Here is a 17,455-nt window from a genome sequence, read left to right on the forward strand (position 1 = left end):
GGTTCACGCCGGGTGAGAAAGCGGTGTGTCCCGCACCGTGGAGGCATGACATGCATTTATTCATGACATCAGGCCGAGCCCCAGTGGGGGGACAGCACCATGGGCGAGATGGAGGAAAAATGATTCTCACCAGAAACTTCTACGCCTCTTAGGTCTCCCAGCTGAGCCAAGAAGACGCCGTCACGTTGGAGGATGTTCAGTTTCAGTAACGCTCTATGTGGTCTTTCAATGAAAATAATGAAAAAAAAAAAAAAAAGAATCTACAGGTGTATGGATTGTATGCCATCTCAGATCATTGTATTTAAATGACAGTATTTTTCTCAACCAATATCACTGTCCCCACCAGTTTACCATAAAGAGGTTATTGTATGGAAATGAAGATTTTCTGGCTGAACTACAGATGCATTGAAATTGATGCTACACCGCCCTCTCAGAAGATTGTTTTCAGTCTTAAATTTTGCTCTTTTCCTGGTGTGTCAGTCAGTATTTCCTGTTATTTCTGCAGCTCCCTCTCAGGTCTTCTTCTGTCTGGTCTTTTCCTCTTTTCTTCTTTTCCTCTTTCAGAATTTGAGCCTTTTATTTTGCCTTATCAAGGTCTGTATGTGTGTCCAGTGGCCTGATAAACAACTGCATTCCACCACTGGAGTGCTGAATAAGAACATCCTGTCCCCAAGCAGGAGGAGAGAAGACAAGAAGACAAGAAAATGAGTTCAGACTAAACTAAATACAAATACATGTGTGAAGAATGGTCAGTCACAGAGAGCTGCAGGGCTATTTTGGGGTGGTATCCCATCCTACAGACGTTTCATTACACTTCCACTATGTTTGTTTCTGCCATTATTGAAAATATGTGTGTGTGGAGGAGGGTATGGTAGATTTTCAAAATGAGTTAATCCGCTGTTATTGAGAAATGTTCATCCTCACCACAGAGCAGAGAGAATATATAGACACAGTACTGCATCAGAGTGAATGACTGAGGCTGCTTTTAAATGAACAACTATCAGTATCAAAGCAACTGTTGAACTGAATAAGTGTGTGTGTGTTTGTGTGTGTGTGTGTGTCCATCTAGAACTAAAGTTTCGCATGTGTGAGGTTTGTGTGTCTGCATGATTAAAGAAAAGCAGCATTCATCTGTTTGCGCTATGTGCCAATTATTCATTTTTAAACAATGGCAGGTACGCACAAGCATCTGTGCGTGTGTGTGTGTGTGTGTGTGTGTGTGTGTGTGTTTTATCTATATGTGTGTGCCTGTATATCAAGGGACAGCTTGGCTTTTCCATATTTCAAACAGCCTGTGCAATACAAAGGATGAGGCCCAGCCCAACATGATTGCCTTTAATGTTTCACATAAATCACTGAGTTGTGTGTGTATATGTGTGTGTGTGTGCATGTTCGTGAGGAGGGGAGGGGTGTTTTTGCACACGCTCAGAGGAACGTTTCAAATACCTGACACCCCTGATTAAAGCCTCTCATTACAACACAAATAAACAGTCCAAACGCATTCATACATCCATTTGTTAAAGCGTATGAGCGCAGTGAGGAGGGAGTTTCTGAAGGACAATTTACACGGAAACACTCGAGCAGCTCGGAGTTCAGCTGCTGGGGTAAGCTTTGTGTGTGTGTGTGTGTGTGTGTGTGTGTGTGTGTGTGTGTGTTCTGATCAGGCAAAGACAATCCGGCACAATTTCTTTCTCTCACTTTATGCACAAACATACAAACACATTATCGGTTGCCAACTGCCCTTGCTAGCCACAACCCATGCATAAGCAGACCCACACACACGATCTCACATGCTCATATGCATAGACACAGTCGCATTTGGCGAATGCTTAACCAACCTATCCCACACACTCACAGGCAGGGATGCAGGAATGGGGATGGGGGGCAGCAGCGCTGTGGTTTCTCAGTGGAAGAGCTACAGTAGGTGGCTCAGGCTGTGACCTAGATACAGTATGGCACACTGCATTCCTAATGGGCCATTTTGATCACTGCCACTCTCTATATCCTCAGCGAGGTTGCTGCCGCATGCCTCAAACACAAAAACTCAGCATTCAGCAAACACAGCATCCAATGTCTGCTCAGCTCTTTTAACGATGGCAGCCGCAATCGTGGATGTGGAAGAGCCACGGCAGGGGGGGGGGGGCAACAAAAAAGGCAACCTGAATTGTGGAATAGCTGCAAAAAACACCACTGATGTGCAGAAGCTCGCAGGGATCAGAGACATTATAGGTGTGGTGATGTATTTACAGCTGCTTTCACCTCGCAAAACTTAAGCTATTAGGACGGGTACTGTAGGTAAGAGGAAGTCACTTATGATTATTGTCTTCATACATTTATTTTGTTTTTCAGGTTTCTGTTCGTGTCTTTTCTGTCTTGAACATCCTGGCTTCTTGCAGTTATGTCCCAACTAATTTATGAGCCGATGAGTCTGGAGACATATGTGTTTTGTAAAACTCAAATGCCAGATTTCCAAGAGGCCCATCTTAAGGACAGGTGAGGGGAGAAGTGAGGCAGGTTTTCTGCCTCGTAAACGCCAGGCTTTGAAATACAGGCACGACACACACCGGCGCAAACGTTGCATTTAAGTCCACTGGAGAAAGGAGACAGCGGAATCGCTGATCCGTGATATACATCCCTCCCAGCATTCAGAGGGAGACGGGAGAGGTCTTTCTGTCAATGCCACGATGAATCTCCAGAGCAGCTGGGAGGGAGGAGGGATATGGGTGGATATATGGAAAGACAGAGGAAGGGAGTGACAGTAATTGTGAGGAAAGTGAGGATGAGAGAGAGGAGGAAGCCCGTTGAGTCTCAGGGATAGTGACTGTACATCACAAGCAGCGTTAAATAAATAACCCTGACACTCCTCCTCTGTCTACGGGCCTTCTACGGCTGGATCAAACTGCTGGTTCTTCAAAGCAAAACTACATGTGTGTCAAATTAAACATGCTGCATGTAGCATTTTTCAAATCAAGAGGCCATTAAAAAACCTCTGCACAAACACTGTAAACAAATGAGACCGCAAGATCAATAAGACAATTGTCAGCCCCGACACGACACCGTATTATATTTTATACTGATTTACAGCGCAAAAGGAACTTGCTTTATGGCACAGGAAGGAAATGGGTTTTTGGAAACGATCACTTACACGTGTGTGTCGAGTCAGGGAACAGTGGGTTTTATGGGAAATGTGGTTTAACACTGGTATTAGGTTGAGACTACAAATCAGCCTTGGTTACATTGGTATATCACCAGACAAGGATGTCAGAGGTGGGCGACTCAACAAAACTGTTTCTCACTTTAAACCCTATCTGTGCATGAAGACTTTGGGGAAGGTTGTGCTTATAGCAAATAAACTCTGTTTAAGATAAGGCACTTTAAACACTTTGTTAAGGTTAAGAAAGGATTGTGGTTATGAACGGCCATTGTGTAACACACACATCCACCACCGAACACCGGCCCTATCTCGCACAGTAGCTCGTGCATTTTGGGTACGGCAGTGAGAAGCCAATTAAGATTCCTTCACGACAAACATGGAGGAGGAATGAAATCCCGATCCGGTCGTGAAAACAATCTCCATTTCTCTGACACGCTCAAGAAAGGGAGAAAAAAGATCAGAGTAGGAGAGAAAGAGAGAGAGAGAGAGAGAGAGAGAGAGAGAGAGAGAGAGAGAGAGAGAGAGGTGGAAAAGCAGGAGGGAGAAGACAGACAATTTCTCTTTACATGCCGAACACATGTCGAGACGCCAGCAGAACAAGAGGAATACGATTCCTGCCTTTAATTGGTTGCCTTTGATGGAAATCAGAAGTGTAATTCAACATCGATTGATATTACCTTTGTAATTCAAAAGCAATTTTCCCAGCTTTTTTTGTCTTCCTTGCCTTCGCTGTGATTGTTTCTCTCCCACTACCCATCTTCTCATTCACATGTTAAGGTGTGTGCGCGCACATCAGCAGGTGGGAACTCGGTGGATGGGAAAGGTCATTTCAGCCAAAGGCCTCGATTTCATTACATGCTAAGCCCGGCGGATGGGTGAGCAGACTAGCAATGAGTCCTACTGTAGCAGGCAGCCCACTTCATTTGCATAGCACATAGGAGGAAATAAATAGGCTCTCCCATGTGCATTTCTCACCTCTGTCTCTGTAATATCAAGCATGCTTTGCATCTCTAATTCAACTTAGATTTTTTTCCATCCTCAGACCAAAACATACATTTAATATGCTTTATTATGGGGGGCATTAGTGATGCATTTGCACTATTTAGAAAAACAAAATGGGATTGTGCCTTTCTCAGATCCTTGTACATGTTCTTAATGTTTTCTCATTATTTTCAAATCCGCCTGTCCTCTGAGAGTCGACTCGCTTTGGAACAGCCTTTCTCTGATTGATCAAAGCGATGCGGGCCAGAGCGAAAAAATAACATCAAAGTGGAATCAAAGTGTCTCAAAGTGTGAAAAACAAATATCAAACGGAGAGGGAGGAAGTTAAGAAACGTCGGGCGGTTTCTCTTTGGAACATCAAGGTTGATGAAAGGAGGGAGGGAGAGAGTCGAGCGACGAGTACAGACGAAGAAGAGAAGAGAAGAGAAGAGAAGAGAAGAGAAGAGAAGAGAAGAGAAGAGAAGAGAAGAGAAGAGAAGAGAAGAGAAGAGTCTTGGGTTTCCATTGATAGGGTCTGGGTGTGATTCCACTGGGGTTGGATCATTAGCAGTCACAGGCCTGGTGGAGTATGCAGGGGTGCACTGCTACACTTAATTTGAGCTCTTTAATAACACACTTTATGAATTCAGTCATGTTTGCAGCCCTCTGCCTGAGACACAGCGTGAGAGACATCGGTGGATCTCATTTCAGGCCGACAAGATTTCAGATTCAATTAACTCCATCGTGCAACATCACCTCTCCTCAAACACACAGACACGCGCGCACACACACACACACACACACACACACCGGCCTCCCCGCTTCTCCCCATGCTTCAAGGTCTATCTCGGAGCACTGCGTGATCATTCTAAACCTAATTACTCCAGGGCTGTCTGATGGAGGCCCAGTGCTGCCCAATCACATTTGCATCGAGTGGCCAACAGCAGAGGAAGTGCGGCCGGACAGCCAGACCCCCAACCCCCCCCCCCACCCCACCCCCCCTGCCTGGAACGTCCATCTCTCATTCTTGCATGGTGGCGCAGAGCATCCTCTCCTCCCTCCTCCTTAATCCTACAACTCGGCCCCTCCCCACGTCTAAACGCTTCAACCCGCCAGAAATTTACAGTGACATCCAATTTCTGGACACCAGACACAAAGCTGTGCTTGCCTTAACCTGGCGTGCAGAGGAGTTTTGTTGTTTTACTGTTTTCATCTCCTGCCGCTGCACTCTGTGACTGTGGCGCTAATCTTCTCAGTGGGGGACTGTGTTGCTTGTTGTTTGGCCCCCGCTGGGCATCTTTGGTACATGATTGGCAAGGGAGTAATGGGATGTCACACTCGGAGGACATTTTTGTGAGGGAGTCTGGAGTTCAGGCTGCAAAAAATGACCCCTTTAAAGTCCTGGGATCTTTGAAGACATGGTGGGGGGGGGGGGTTTCTGAAAAGATGCTTTTCCCAAGAAGTTGAAAAAGTTGACCCATCTCTGTATAGTGGCCCTGGTGACATGATATTTCTTTTAGCTGTGCAGGCATTTGAAGTTGATATTGAGTTATGACTTTGCACCTGGCAAAGCTGCCAAAAGCTGACCAAGTTCACGTCTCAGTTCCCCCTGAAATATTTATTGATGACAGGGGAAATCTGCAGCGCACTTTGTTTTAGGCTGCTCCAAACGGAGGTCAAAGGTCAAGGTCTGCCGACAGGAAGTTACTTTGTTACTCATGGGCATTTCGAGGGACTAAATCCTTGCCCCCTTGGTGAGTAGAAAAGCAATTTCCCTAATAACGGACCACCCTGCTGAGCTGATTCTGACATCACCATCCACAGTCCATCATGTGTTTTCATGTAATCATCTTTTGCTGCATTACTCATATTCTTCGTTTCACTCCAGCTGCCGGTTATTCTCACGTACAAGCTCCGGCTTGATGCTGTACGCCGCGCTCGCCTTTACTACCTCAGCACAGACATTATGATGAGTGAGGCAGAGCAAAAGAAGAACAATTATCATTTTCTCTCAGATTACATTCAGCAGATGTCAGGGCCCACATGTGGAGGCGGCTAATTGCTGTCTCCAAATCAACTGTGGCATAATACTACAAGCATATGTGAGCGTTTGTGTGTGTGCTGGGGAAGGTGGAGGGGGAGGAGGGCTGCTTTATACAGAGAAAGTTTGTGTGTTGCTCCATCAGTCACGCTCTCAGCCATGTGTGTATAAAAAGGCAGGCTAATACATGTATCATGTTGGTGGGCTAATGATCAAACCGGCTTACCCGCCATCAGCTGTTCACACCCACACGAGCAGAAAGAATCATATAGTGCGAAGACACGGAGCGACACAGGAGCACGCTAACTACCAACTCCCATGCTGCACATAAGGCAATCATGCTTTTGTGGCATGGTATCCATATTCTAGACACAGTCACGCATGCATGCAAACCCCCCACACACCATCACCCCCTGCGTGCTTCTACACTGCCTAAGAATAATAAAGATTGAAGGATAGAATGCATCCCTCCACTCCAGCATTCACTGCTTCCCTTTCCACTCCACACCCCTCTCTCCATGTAGCCTTGAGTGGGCCTGGATCTGAAGGGAGGAGAAGGCAGACGAGGTCCCTGGGGTGATGGAGGGTGAGGAGGGGGGTTTGGGGTGGGATGCGGCTGTCACTCTGAGCTCCAGCGTCGGCTGATGGCTCGGCGTGAGGCATGCCACTTATCAGATTGGTGGGGAGGGTGAGAGTGGGGGGTAGGGGTAAGGGCAAGTGTGCATGTGGGTGAGGAAGCACCAGGGGGAAAGGGTGAGGGTGGTGCCAGAGCCCATTAACACATTCTTTTCATCTATGTACACACACAAAGCATTACGCACGCACACACATGCAAATTTACATGTACCTTGAAACCGCTCATGCACGGTTTAACACACACACACACACACACACACACACACACACACACACACACACACACACACACACACACACAGAATGTACAAAATGGCTGGAGATCCTCAATCCTCCCTCCAGGCAGACAGTAGCACGATGCCGTGACTGCCGCTGTGAAAAGCTCCCTTCTTTTCTCATTCCCCCTCTCCTTTTCCTATTCATCCTCCTTTCTCACTCTCCCTTGGTGCCCCAGTTCACTCCAGTGCACACGCTCCCTTTCTCCTTCCACCCTCACCCAATCCAGCCCCCACCCCCAGCTCTCTGGGCCCCATTCCCCCGTCCCAAGCCAGCCTTCCATTTTTGCAGCCTTCTCTCCTTCATGCAACTGTACTACAGTATGATGCATTTCTCTCGCACCTCTTACATTTACACACACACACACAGCTATTTAGGTATAGAAATATTAATGCACACACACACACACATACACCTTAGAGCAACATACAGATGATGGGTGTGTACATATATGCATTAACAAATACATATGTACACTGCAAAAATGTGCATCTAAGAGTCTAATTAACCCATAAAAATCTGGATTTTGATTTTCTTTCAACAACACTCAACCTTAATAACAATAATAATTTGCTCAAGATTGGTATTTTTTTTGCATGTGCATACACACATCACAGTCTCACGGACGCATAAAAACATCAAGAGATGGATATGGGGGCGGAGGAGGTCAGTCAGTCACAGAGCAGACAAACAACACCTCATTAGGCATGTTGAAGGCAGTCTTGGAGGCCGGGCCGAGACGTCATTGTCTGCTAGCATGCTAACAGAGCCCTGGGCAAAGCTTCCAACATCTAAACAAACCTGATAGGATCAGAAAGTAATGATCACATGTTATCCAGTCGAAATGACACATACATTGGATGAGGGGATAATGCATCGTCCTGCACTCTCCTATACACCACTGGATGCAGACACGGATGCAGGGATACATACATGCAACAGACATCCTTGAAATAACGATGATGTCAAGCTGCCTAGGGCTGTTTTTTTATCCAACGCATGCACGCACATTGGTATCCATTCAAAAGATTATAAGCTATTCATTACTGGATGGTACAGGACTGTATACCAGGCAGCCTGCCATCCTATAGGCAGTACAGTACGGATCCAGAGAGGCAGGGGAGCCGGGGCTCTGCACTGCAGTGTCTTTGCTTTGGGCTTCAGGCAGTCAATTTTCTTTGCATCACGCGCTCGCACACATTCAGTCATTCTTGCATTCACAGTATTTATCTCACAGTCTCCCCCTCTATCCTCCCTCTCTCTCCCTGTATTAGGCCATCCTCCTCTCCCCTGGCTCTGATGTTAATGCACTCCCAATCAGGCTGTCCATTAAGCAGACGTGCACTACACGTTCATCAGGCTGTCCAAAGGCCTGCATGCAAATGAGCTCAAATTGCAGTGTGCTGCAAACTCCTTGAAATCTCCTTAGACGGAGAACGTGAGCGTAAGACGTGTGAGAAATGCAGGAAAAAGTGAGTGCCTGCCCGTCCAGTTTATGCTAATGAAAACAACGAGGACAAGTATTACAAAGGATTAACCCAATCAGTATGCCTTTTTGATGTTTTGATGCAATGCTGAGACACATGTGACACCGGCTCATGTAAATTCTATCTGTGATTCGTAAGCCTGAGAGTGTTGAGTTACTGTCAGCCAAACCCTTTGTCATGCACAGTAAAACTCCTCTAGTCTGAAATCACTGTCAAAACTTTTTGCTAGAATTGCTAAAAGTGAGACATACAACAGATCTTTCGCTTTCTTTCCCTCTCCTCCCTTTTGACCGCTAGGCATTTCACATCACTCCATTTCGTTCTGTACAAAAAAAAGTTTGTTATTGTATCCAGTGGGACGCATTCGTTCTCACCTCAGTTCCTTGCCGTCTCTAACTTTATAAACTGTTAGGTGGATTTGGAGAGAACAGGGGAGAGAATAGAGAAGGGACAGTGGAGACGTGTGGGCGTGAGAGCTGTCACAGTTTTAAGGAGAAAATTGTTTGAAGTATCAACAAGGAGTAGGAGTAGCAGAAAGAAGGAAAGACAAAGATTGAGGGACATGCTGGTTCAGGGGGCTGCCTCTTTGCATTCAGGAGGCACAGGGCCTGGCGCTGAATGCACAGGGGGAGGGTGTCAGCGAGGCCTACCCCGTGCCAACACTTAAGTGGCAGTGGCACTCAAAGATAATGAAGAACGATGATGAGGCCGAGGAGGGCACGCCGAAGGCCCACAGCTAAAACTCGCCCAGCAGCCACCTATAGGGCCGAGCACACAGCCACTAGAGGTCATATGTCACAGAGTCAAATCCTCTTTCTTTTACCAATCCAGCGCACTTCTCTGCGTGCACGCCTGCGAACGCATATGTGCTCATGCCTAGTGTGCGACATAATGGGAGCCATTACGCATTTACACCGCACGACGCGTAGCCAGTTGAGTTAAAAAAAACAAAAAAACAAAGAAAAAAAACCACAAGACTGAAAATAATGGAAGATAAGCAAGCTCCCTGCATTCCTCAATCATGACCTCGAAACACACTTGTCGTCTTTATTGTTCATTACCGAGCCGTGCGCCGCGATACGCTAACTAATCCCATTAAACTAATCCACATGAAAACAACTTACGGCACGATAACGGCTTGCACCGCCTCCACCGTTAATTTATGCCATATTCAAATGTGCACAGAATTGAAATAATTAATGTGACTCCCCCACTAATTTTCCATGTGGCAGAGATACTGAAAGGATACCCACAGGATGTTTATTTTCATCCACAGTCTCTTTACACTTCTCCTGTTGTCTATGTACTCTGTGTACGGCCCATCGTGACTACTCGGGTTAAAGAACTTTGCCTATTAGTCCTCAGAGGCAGTGGCATTATTTTCCAGCCTGGAAGACAAACCATAAACTCTGCCAGCAGAGGAGTCTGGCTTGAATTTGCCAAACTCCTGGAGCTTCCTGGGGTACGTGAGGCGATAACACAGCGCAGAAGACCTACAGCAGGTGAGAGGATTGCTAAATTAAATCCTTGGCATCACATTTTTTTTGCTTGTGGACAATTTATTAAACTGATGAGTATCTAAAAGAGTGTTGAAAGCAGAATCACGCCACCTCTCGTGGTCTCCCATGGTAGTCTGCCTCTAAAATCTTGCAGCTGTGTGAAGAGACAGCCGCTGAGAACACCAGCCACAGGCAACAACTCCAAACTGCAGTCGATTTTATCATCTCCAAAGGTTGTTTTTTTTTTTTTTTTTTTTTTTTTATCCCTAGAACCAAATCACAGCTCCCACATTAGCACCTGTATGAGCCCTGAACATTGTCCACTGGTTAACAAATGCGGAGCGTGTTTGGATAGGAGGAAAGTGCACATGGGATTATGAATAAAACATGTTGCCCTTATTAAAAATAATCTGGCTCAAAAGTACCAGAGGCCCTTGAGGTCGATATCCCCCCCCCCCCACACTCTCCCCTCCACCCTCTCCTTCCACCTCACAGGGTTCAAGGAGAGAGGTCCCTGATTAGCGCTGGCAACATCCAGAGAATTCATTCCAATTCTGTATGATCCATTGGTGAATGTGCTGAATGGAATTAAATAAAGCAGGCAGTGATTGGTGCTTGGGGCAAACAGGGGGGGGAGGTTGTTTAGGATTTGGAGATGAGCGTCTCGTTCCTACCTGAACATCTCGCCCAGGCCCTTCAGCACGCCTTTCTTGGCTTTGTTCTTGTCCTTGTCTTTCTCCCTCTCTTTATCCCTTTCAGGCTTCTTCTTTTCCTTCCCCCCAACCTTGTGGAGGTCTTTCTGCCTGTCATCTTTGGACATGTTGCCGTTCAGCCCGGGTCCCACACTGAGGTCACCGCTGGTGGACATCGACTCGCGACCCGATCTGGAACTTCCCTCTGTGTCCTCGTCCACTGGAGTGAAGAGATAAGGGGGACGGAGAGGATGTTATTTATAGATACTGGGAAGGAAAGAGAATGGCACACTCCCACAAACACAGAGATAGAGAGAAAAATAAAATGTACGTCAATAAAAGGCAGACAAAAACTTTAACTCCCACTTGACTCCCCGTGGATCACAGAAGGAACACAAAGTTGCAGTACAAAGCCTCACTTCTTTCTTCTGGTAACATCAGATGAACAATTAAAAGAAAGGCTGTGTCCCACAAGGTATGGCAGCTTTGAACAAAACACACTGAATTCATTCGCCTCATTAGAGCAGAATATATTTACATTGTACACCCTTTGAGAATAGTATTCTGTTGAACATATTTTCACTTAGCTGAAAGCCTGAAGTTATTTCAAATGTGTACATTTCACACAGCTCACAAGAGAACCGCCGTTTTTCTCCCCCCCCCATTTCTGCCACGTTTCATATAAAAATGATGTGACTAAACAGTGAAAGCTGTAATGATGGCCATACGAATCTGGTTCTCAATTTGAGTCTGAGCTAATTTCAACCCAGCCATCAAATTGAAACCAAACTCCTTAGGTGATGTAGGGTTGATTAAACTCAAAGTTTCCATCACATCTAATCAGAACTGATGGGCAAAATGTAATTAATCTGTCAGTAATTATACATTTAAATAATCTTGAAAAAGGCTCCAAGGGATCTTAATTGCAAACGTGGTGCACTTCGCAATCGGCATAGCTCCTGTCTATGCTGTATCTCTGGCTCTGAGGCGTGAGGTAGATGTCCTTCAGATTAGAAATTACTACAGTCTTACAGCGTGTCGTCCTTTAAGTTCTTCTTTTGATGGAGGAGAGAAAAGCGCTTATCGCGAGGAAAGACGAGGGAGGGGAGACCATGATGAATTTGTGGCATATGCGATGAGACAGACTACAGAAGGGTGGAGCGGCTGGATTCACATTTCAAGGAACAGTGGGGTTTGTTTTCTCTTGTGATCTGCGGAGCTATCAGCTATTTCTTTCAGCTGCCATCTCGGAGGAAATTACTGAATTGGAATCTCAACATGAGGCACTATACGGCAGGAATAGAGAGCAAGCCGGTAGCTTAAGCCTGCTCAGTTACACAATTCACTGCTGCACGCAGCCCCTCCCTTCCTTTTCTCCACCTCCACAAATTTGGGAGCAGGGTCCGGATGGGTATCAGTTTTATCACTCAATCTGCCGCCTGCTTATCATCCACTTAAGAGCAACGGCAGCAAATAGCAGCTGTGAGCTGTATCTGGCTATTTAAACGACTGAAATTAGCAGGAGTGCTAATGTCGCTACTGTTTAATGATGCAAGCTGCAGACAACATATTAAACATCGTAATCCAGAGCATCCCAGGGGGCAGCGGCCATGTGTGCTTTGTGTGTGCATGTGCGCGCATTTATTTACATGTATTCTTGAGTTTGAAGGAAGGCCATACAGATGAGGAACATGCCATTTTTATAAATCAATGCAATTTTTGCCATTAAATTTGAGTCTTTCAAATAAAGCAAGACAGAAAAACAAGCTCCTGTCAAAAGCCAATAACACCAGACATCAAAAGGTGAGGCCATCCACAGCAATTTAACGGAATCGAGAAGAGAAAGACTTGGATGACGATCTCAAATGACAGCAGAAGCATTGATGAAAGTGTCAGGAGACTACAAGATAATTTGCAGAGACAGGCAACCACAGGAAACATTTTGTCACTTTAGTTAGAAACTCTACCATTAAACTTTCCTGCTTTAATAATCAGGGACATTTAAGCTGGCCTGTCAGCGAAGGTTATGACAGACAAGTAAAATTGCCAGTCTTATTCCAACACATAAAAGAGGGATTTCTGCTCAGCAGAGCAGATTTTGCTTTTTTCCCTTTTATTTCCGCAAACGATGCAACACAAAGTAGCACAAGGGGAAGCACATTTTGCCCAGCAGGATATCTTGTGGGGACACATTTTCTTTGGGTGATGCCACATTCTTATTTTATGTAAATAAAAGTCTGGGAGCAGAGGAAGGCAGTGGCTTATCTGTCAACTTTGACTATTAACCTCAGTGACGAGCACAGACCGGCTTCTTTTATCTAAATTGAAAAACAGAGTTATTTGAATATCATGGGGGAGAATGCAATATACCGCGGCAGGAGAAATCGGTTGCTTTCCCCATTTTTCTTTGCCGAGATAAGACTGTATTTAGTGGCTTGCCGACAGAGCTTATGAGAACAAAGCGTTTCAGGCAAATAATTCCCTCTTTTTCAAATGTCTCCCGGCTCTTTAATGGTGAATGGAAATTTATATCTGGTGATTACTCTTGTGGTGTTGCAGGGTTATTACCTGTCGGAAAACATAAGACGGCTGTCTCTCTATATACAACGCATGTCTTTTTCTCATCAAACACCAAGAATGGATGGATATATTCGCTCAAAAGGAAGGTGGCACGTCTTTCCTTTTAAATGCTGTCTTCATACAGTAGCTTAAAATAAAGTCAGTTAATTGTGGTCTCAGTCTCAGTCAGGTATGCAGGAAAACAACTGTGAGGAAACCTGGCAAGGCTTTATGTTGTTATGTGCCAAAACTAATTGGCACAGTCCAAAGCAAAGAGTGGGACTTCATTTTAAACCCAATCGCCAGGAGAAATGTTGGCTTTGTAGGTTTCTGCAGACCAAGGATATGTGAAACTTTACATTACTTTACAACAGATACGCTGAAACTTTTCTTTATGTCGAAAAATTTTCAGTTTTATGTTACGACAACTCAAGGTGGTTAGGTTTACTCACAAAGCACTTGGTTTGGATTAGGAAAACATCATGTTTTGTCTTAAAATACCTGGATTTGTCACCACAAACACGGCTTGCTTTGCATTAAAAATGTTCGGTTTTGTTGCCATGTACACTGTTGGAAAATATCCCGACGTTTTGTTAAAAGTACCCTGTTATGTTGCAATATATGGCTTGAACACTGGTCTGCTGCTTGACCTCACCCTCCTCTCCAAGCTAACACACCACCCCCTCCTCCTGATGAGAAATTTGGCTCGTATACATGTGCTGGTAATCTGAATGACGTCACTTTGAAACCTCTCGTAGAAACATTTCAGGCCAACATTTTATTCTAGGGACTGGGCTGCTCATTTATTATCATAATAAATGCAATTACACGCACACATTATATGTAAAATGGATATAATAGGACCCCTGACGTATGTGGGTAAACAGAACAGCAGAAATTGTTCCTCGCATGCACTCTGTTGGAAAACATGGCAATGCACTTTAAGAGCCTGTAAGCTCCTGGGAAACACGTTGCCACAGTCTCTAACAATTCCACTCAACATGAACTGTGTGAATATTAATGAGTGTGTAACCTAGACACTTATTGCAGATGTGCATTGTGGCACACACGTCTCTTTAGCAAGTGGGGATTCCTAACCTAGTTTACTTGGAGGTGAATCCTGCCATTCTGAGAAGGCTCTGGTGTCGAGTTGGCCTATATTACACTGACTCAATGTGTTTTATTGTTCATTCTACGGTGACACGCTTTTGGGCACATTACTCCAGATCAATACTCATCTTGAGAAATAAAAACACTCAACACTCACGTGTATCCATGCTGTTCTCCTCTTCTGCCGTTGTGACCCCAGGTTTCTCGTAGGATTTGTCGATTGCAGCTCGGAAGCTCTCGTTGCAGCCGCGGCCCCTGACGATCCGTGAGCGTGGCCTGTTTACATTGATCTCGCCGTTCAGAGTCGCCCCGGCAACAGCCGTCTGGAGGCTTTCAAGGGAGCTGGACTTTTTCAAGCCAAGTGAGGGTCCGACCTCTTGTTCTGCGGAACCTACAGAAAGACGAAATAGTATCACTGAGGTCAGCAAACTAATGGCGTGACTCTAACTCCGCCACAAAGGCGACCTAAAACCTATCATCACAGAGCCCATTGCATGTCGATGAATCATTCACGTTGTGCTAGTTTCATATAGGAAGATGTTATGTGCTGTACTTGGCAAGCAAAGAGAAGGTGTGAGTCTGGCAATTAACATGAAAAACAAATGATGCCATTGCCTGGCCAATGAAGTGTGTGAAATGAGAACAGAGTATTATATCTTCACGGAGACATTTTCCTTTTGGGAATTATGATTCAACCTTTGTCCTTGTGTCTGCAGAGTTAAATTATATGGCTGGAATGTAATGCATATAAATGGGCCACTATCAAAGACAACAGTGTACCACTGTACCAGTGTGATTATGGTGTTCTACTAAAGTATAATAAATTCCAAAAAACGTTTTGACTATAAACCTATTTCCATCAGCAGTCCTCTCTGCATTGACGCTGGTTAAAGCGAGAAAAATGGAAGACCTATAGACTAAACAAAATCCGAAAGCCCATTCATTTCTAGCACCATTCTGTTGTATTCACTCGTCCATCTTAGTACAAACAACATCTCACAGCTGAAATCTTTTGCTGCATTTCTAAGGCCTTCACATGGTAGATTTTAGATAACAGGTAATAGCACAACATGAAGGCAGAACCAGTGAAAAATCCAAACAACCTGCTCTGTTATCAGTCTTACGTTGATTAGCCTGGTGGGTAAAAACCCCCAAAACATTTGTCGACACAGGCCACCTGCAGGACAAACCTTTCTTATGCACAGTCATCACACACACCGCACACTGCGACACATAGCACTCGTTAGTATGAGCCATGGCGATATGCCTATATGACACAAGACCAGTGCCACCCACTTTATTTACTTGGCTGATAAATGCTGCACAAAGCATAACCATTATGCAAAGTAAACACAATTAACATGTAAATTGTGCTCATGACACAAATGAAGGGCTGTTACGGCTTGAAACCTTTTTGCAAAGTAGCTGATTGGAGTAGCTCATATATATCATACTTAGATTAAGTATCTACTCAAAAGAACATCAATAGCACTGATAGACAGGCTGATAGACCAGCTGTATTGAATGCAAAGTAAATTTTGAACTGTCAACCTCTTCAACACTGGAACCAGGCCCCGGACAGCCGTAATTATTTTTCCAATGCTCGCCAGGGGTTTGTTTAGGGTATGTAAGTGGAGCGTGACTCAGGTATTGGTATTTCATTTTGTCAGGGAGCGTCCGTCAGTTCCCCGGAGCTCTTACCTTACCCGCCAGTTGGTAAACAAGCAGCCTGGTTGATTTTCTGTCCCCTTTATTCTGCCTCGATTCAGCGTGCAGCAAGGTGCTGTCAAACGTAACAAGATGGAATTCTGAAAATGTTTGGGTGAAGCCTTGTTAGATGTAAACTTCTGCAGAGGAAACTATCAGTAATAATGGACAAACGGTTGATTTAATTACTTTAGCAGCCCCACTGACTCTCCGAGGGTAAAGCACATGTCGATGGAGTCTGGATAGAGCGGCTTTGTGTCTTTACGAGTCCCTGTAGACCGCACAGACCCTCCACACGTAGCGAGTGCGTGATGCTGTTTCCTGTGTGGCTTCATGCGGCGTACATAAACATCTCCTGCAGCTCGTCCTATAAGGTTTAGCCTCTACCCCCACTGCATAGAACACACACATTCAAATGTGTGTGTGTCCCATGGAGGGACTCCCCAAAAAAAACAATAACGCAAACTCACGTGATACACGCACTTCTATGTCAGCCAGTATCCACAAGATCCTCGACAAAGTGGCCTAAATGAGGCATGAGCCAGTGCTGCTGGGCGATCACAGTGGATCTTTAGATGCAGGGTTGCACAGCCAAACACAGATTAGGCAAAGAAAATAAACCCCCATCGCTGAAAGAAATCAATTTGTCATCGCCGTATGGAGCGCTACCTCTGAAATACATTTGTTTCAGAGTATGAGAGATGGCAGCAGGAGGAGAGGAAATGTGGAGTGATTTGAATACACAAAGGTTGTGAATGCAGCGTATGAATAAGTTAAGAGCTTAAGAAAAAAGAGGGTTAACTGGCAGCACTGCACAGAAATGCACATGTGCTGCTAACGTTATCACAATTCTAAGCAGTGGCAGCTTCTCGCTTTTGTTTGCTCTTTTCTTCTTGATCCCTAAACCAAGCAAACCTGCAGCAGCTGATTGGTGATTAGCCATTTATCTGAGTTTTACAGTTCAAACACACACCATCTAGACAGCTACTTGCAGAGGACAGATGCAAGAAAGAGCAATAATCCTGTAATTTTAAAGAAATTGAAAGTTTCCATGCTACTTTTAGGGTCTTTGGGGTCACAAGGGCATCCTTCTTTCTGCTGCGTTAGCAACCAACACGCCCTTACTGAGAGTGTGAGTGCTTCTCTATCACCCGTGGCGGCTATAGATCTGGTGTCAACAAAGTCAGATACAGGCTAAAAGGTCAGCTCTTAGTCAGTGGTGTTGGATTTCCAGAGTGGTAAACGTACTGTTATGTCTTCAACGCACCACTTTCCCCTTCCTTTTTCGTCAATGTTAATAAAAGTGTCCAATC

General features: G+C 45.0%; 1 protein-coding gene across 4 annotated transcripts in view; it reads right to left on the bottom strand.

Annotated features, from left to right (window-relative positions):
* LOC143339902 (partitioning defective 3 homolog) overlaps window positions 1-17,455 on the bottom strand; it is a 310,965-nt gene that overhangs the window by 86,816 nt on the left and 206,694 nt on the right. For all 4 annotated transcript variants that reach the window (XM_076761454.1, XM_076761452.1, XM_076761453.1 and 1 more), the window contains 2 exons: window positions 14,593-14,826; window positions 10,749-10,986 (listed from right to left, as the gene is read on the bottom strand). In XM_076761454.1, the coding sequence (XP_076617569.1) occupies window positions 10,749-10,986; window positions 14,593-14,826 (472 nt within the window). The remainder of the gene's footprint in view (window positions 1-10,748; window positions 10,987-14,592; window positions 14,827-17,455) is intronic.

The sequence above is a fragment of the Chaetodon auriga genome, chromosome 21, assembly GCF_051107435.1.
Source record: "Chaetodon auriga isolate fChaAug3 chromosome 21, fChaAug3.hap1, whole genome shotgun sequence".
In the NCBI taxonomy this organism is placed as follows: domain Eukaryota; kingdom Metazoa; phylum Chordata; class Actinopteri; order Chaetodontiformes; family Chaetodontidae; genus Chaetodon; species Chaetodon auriga.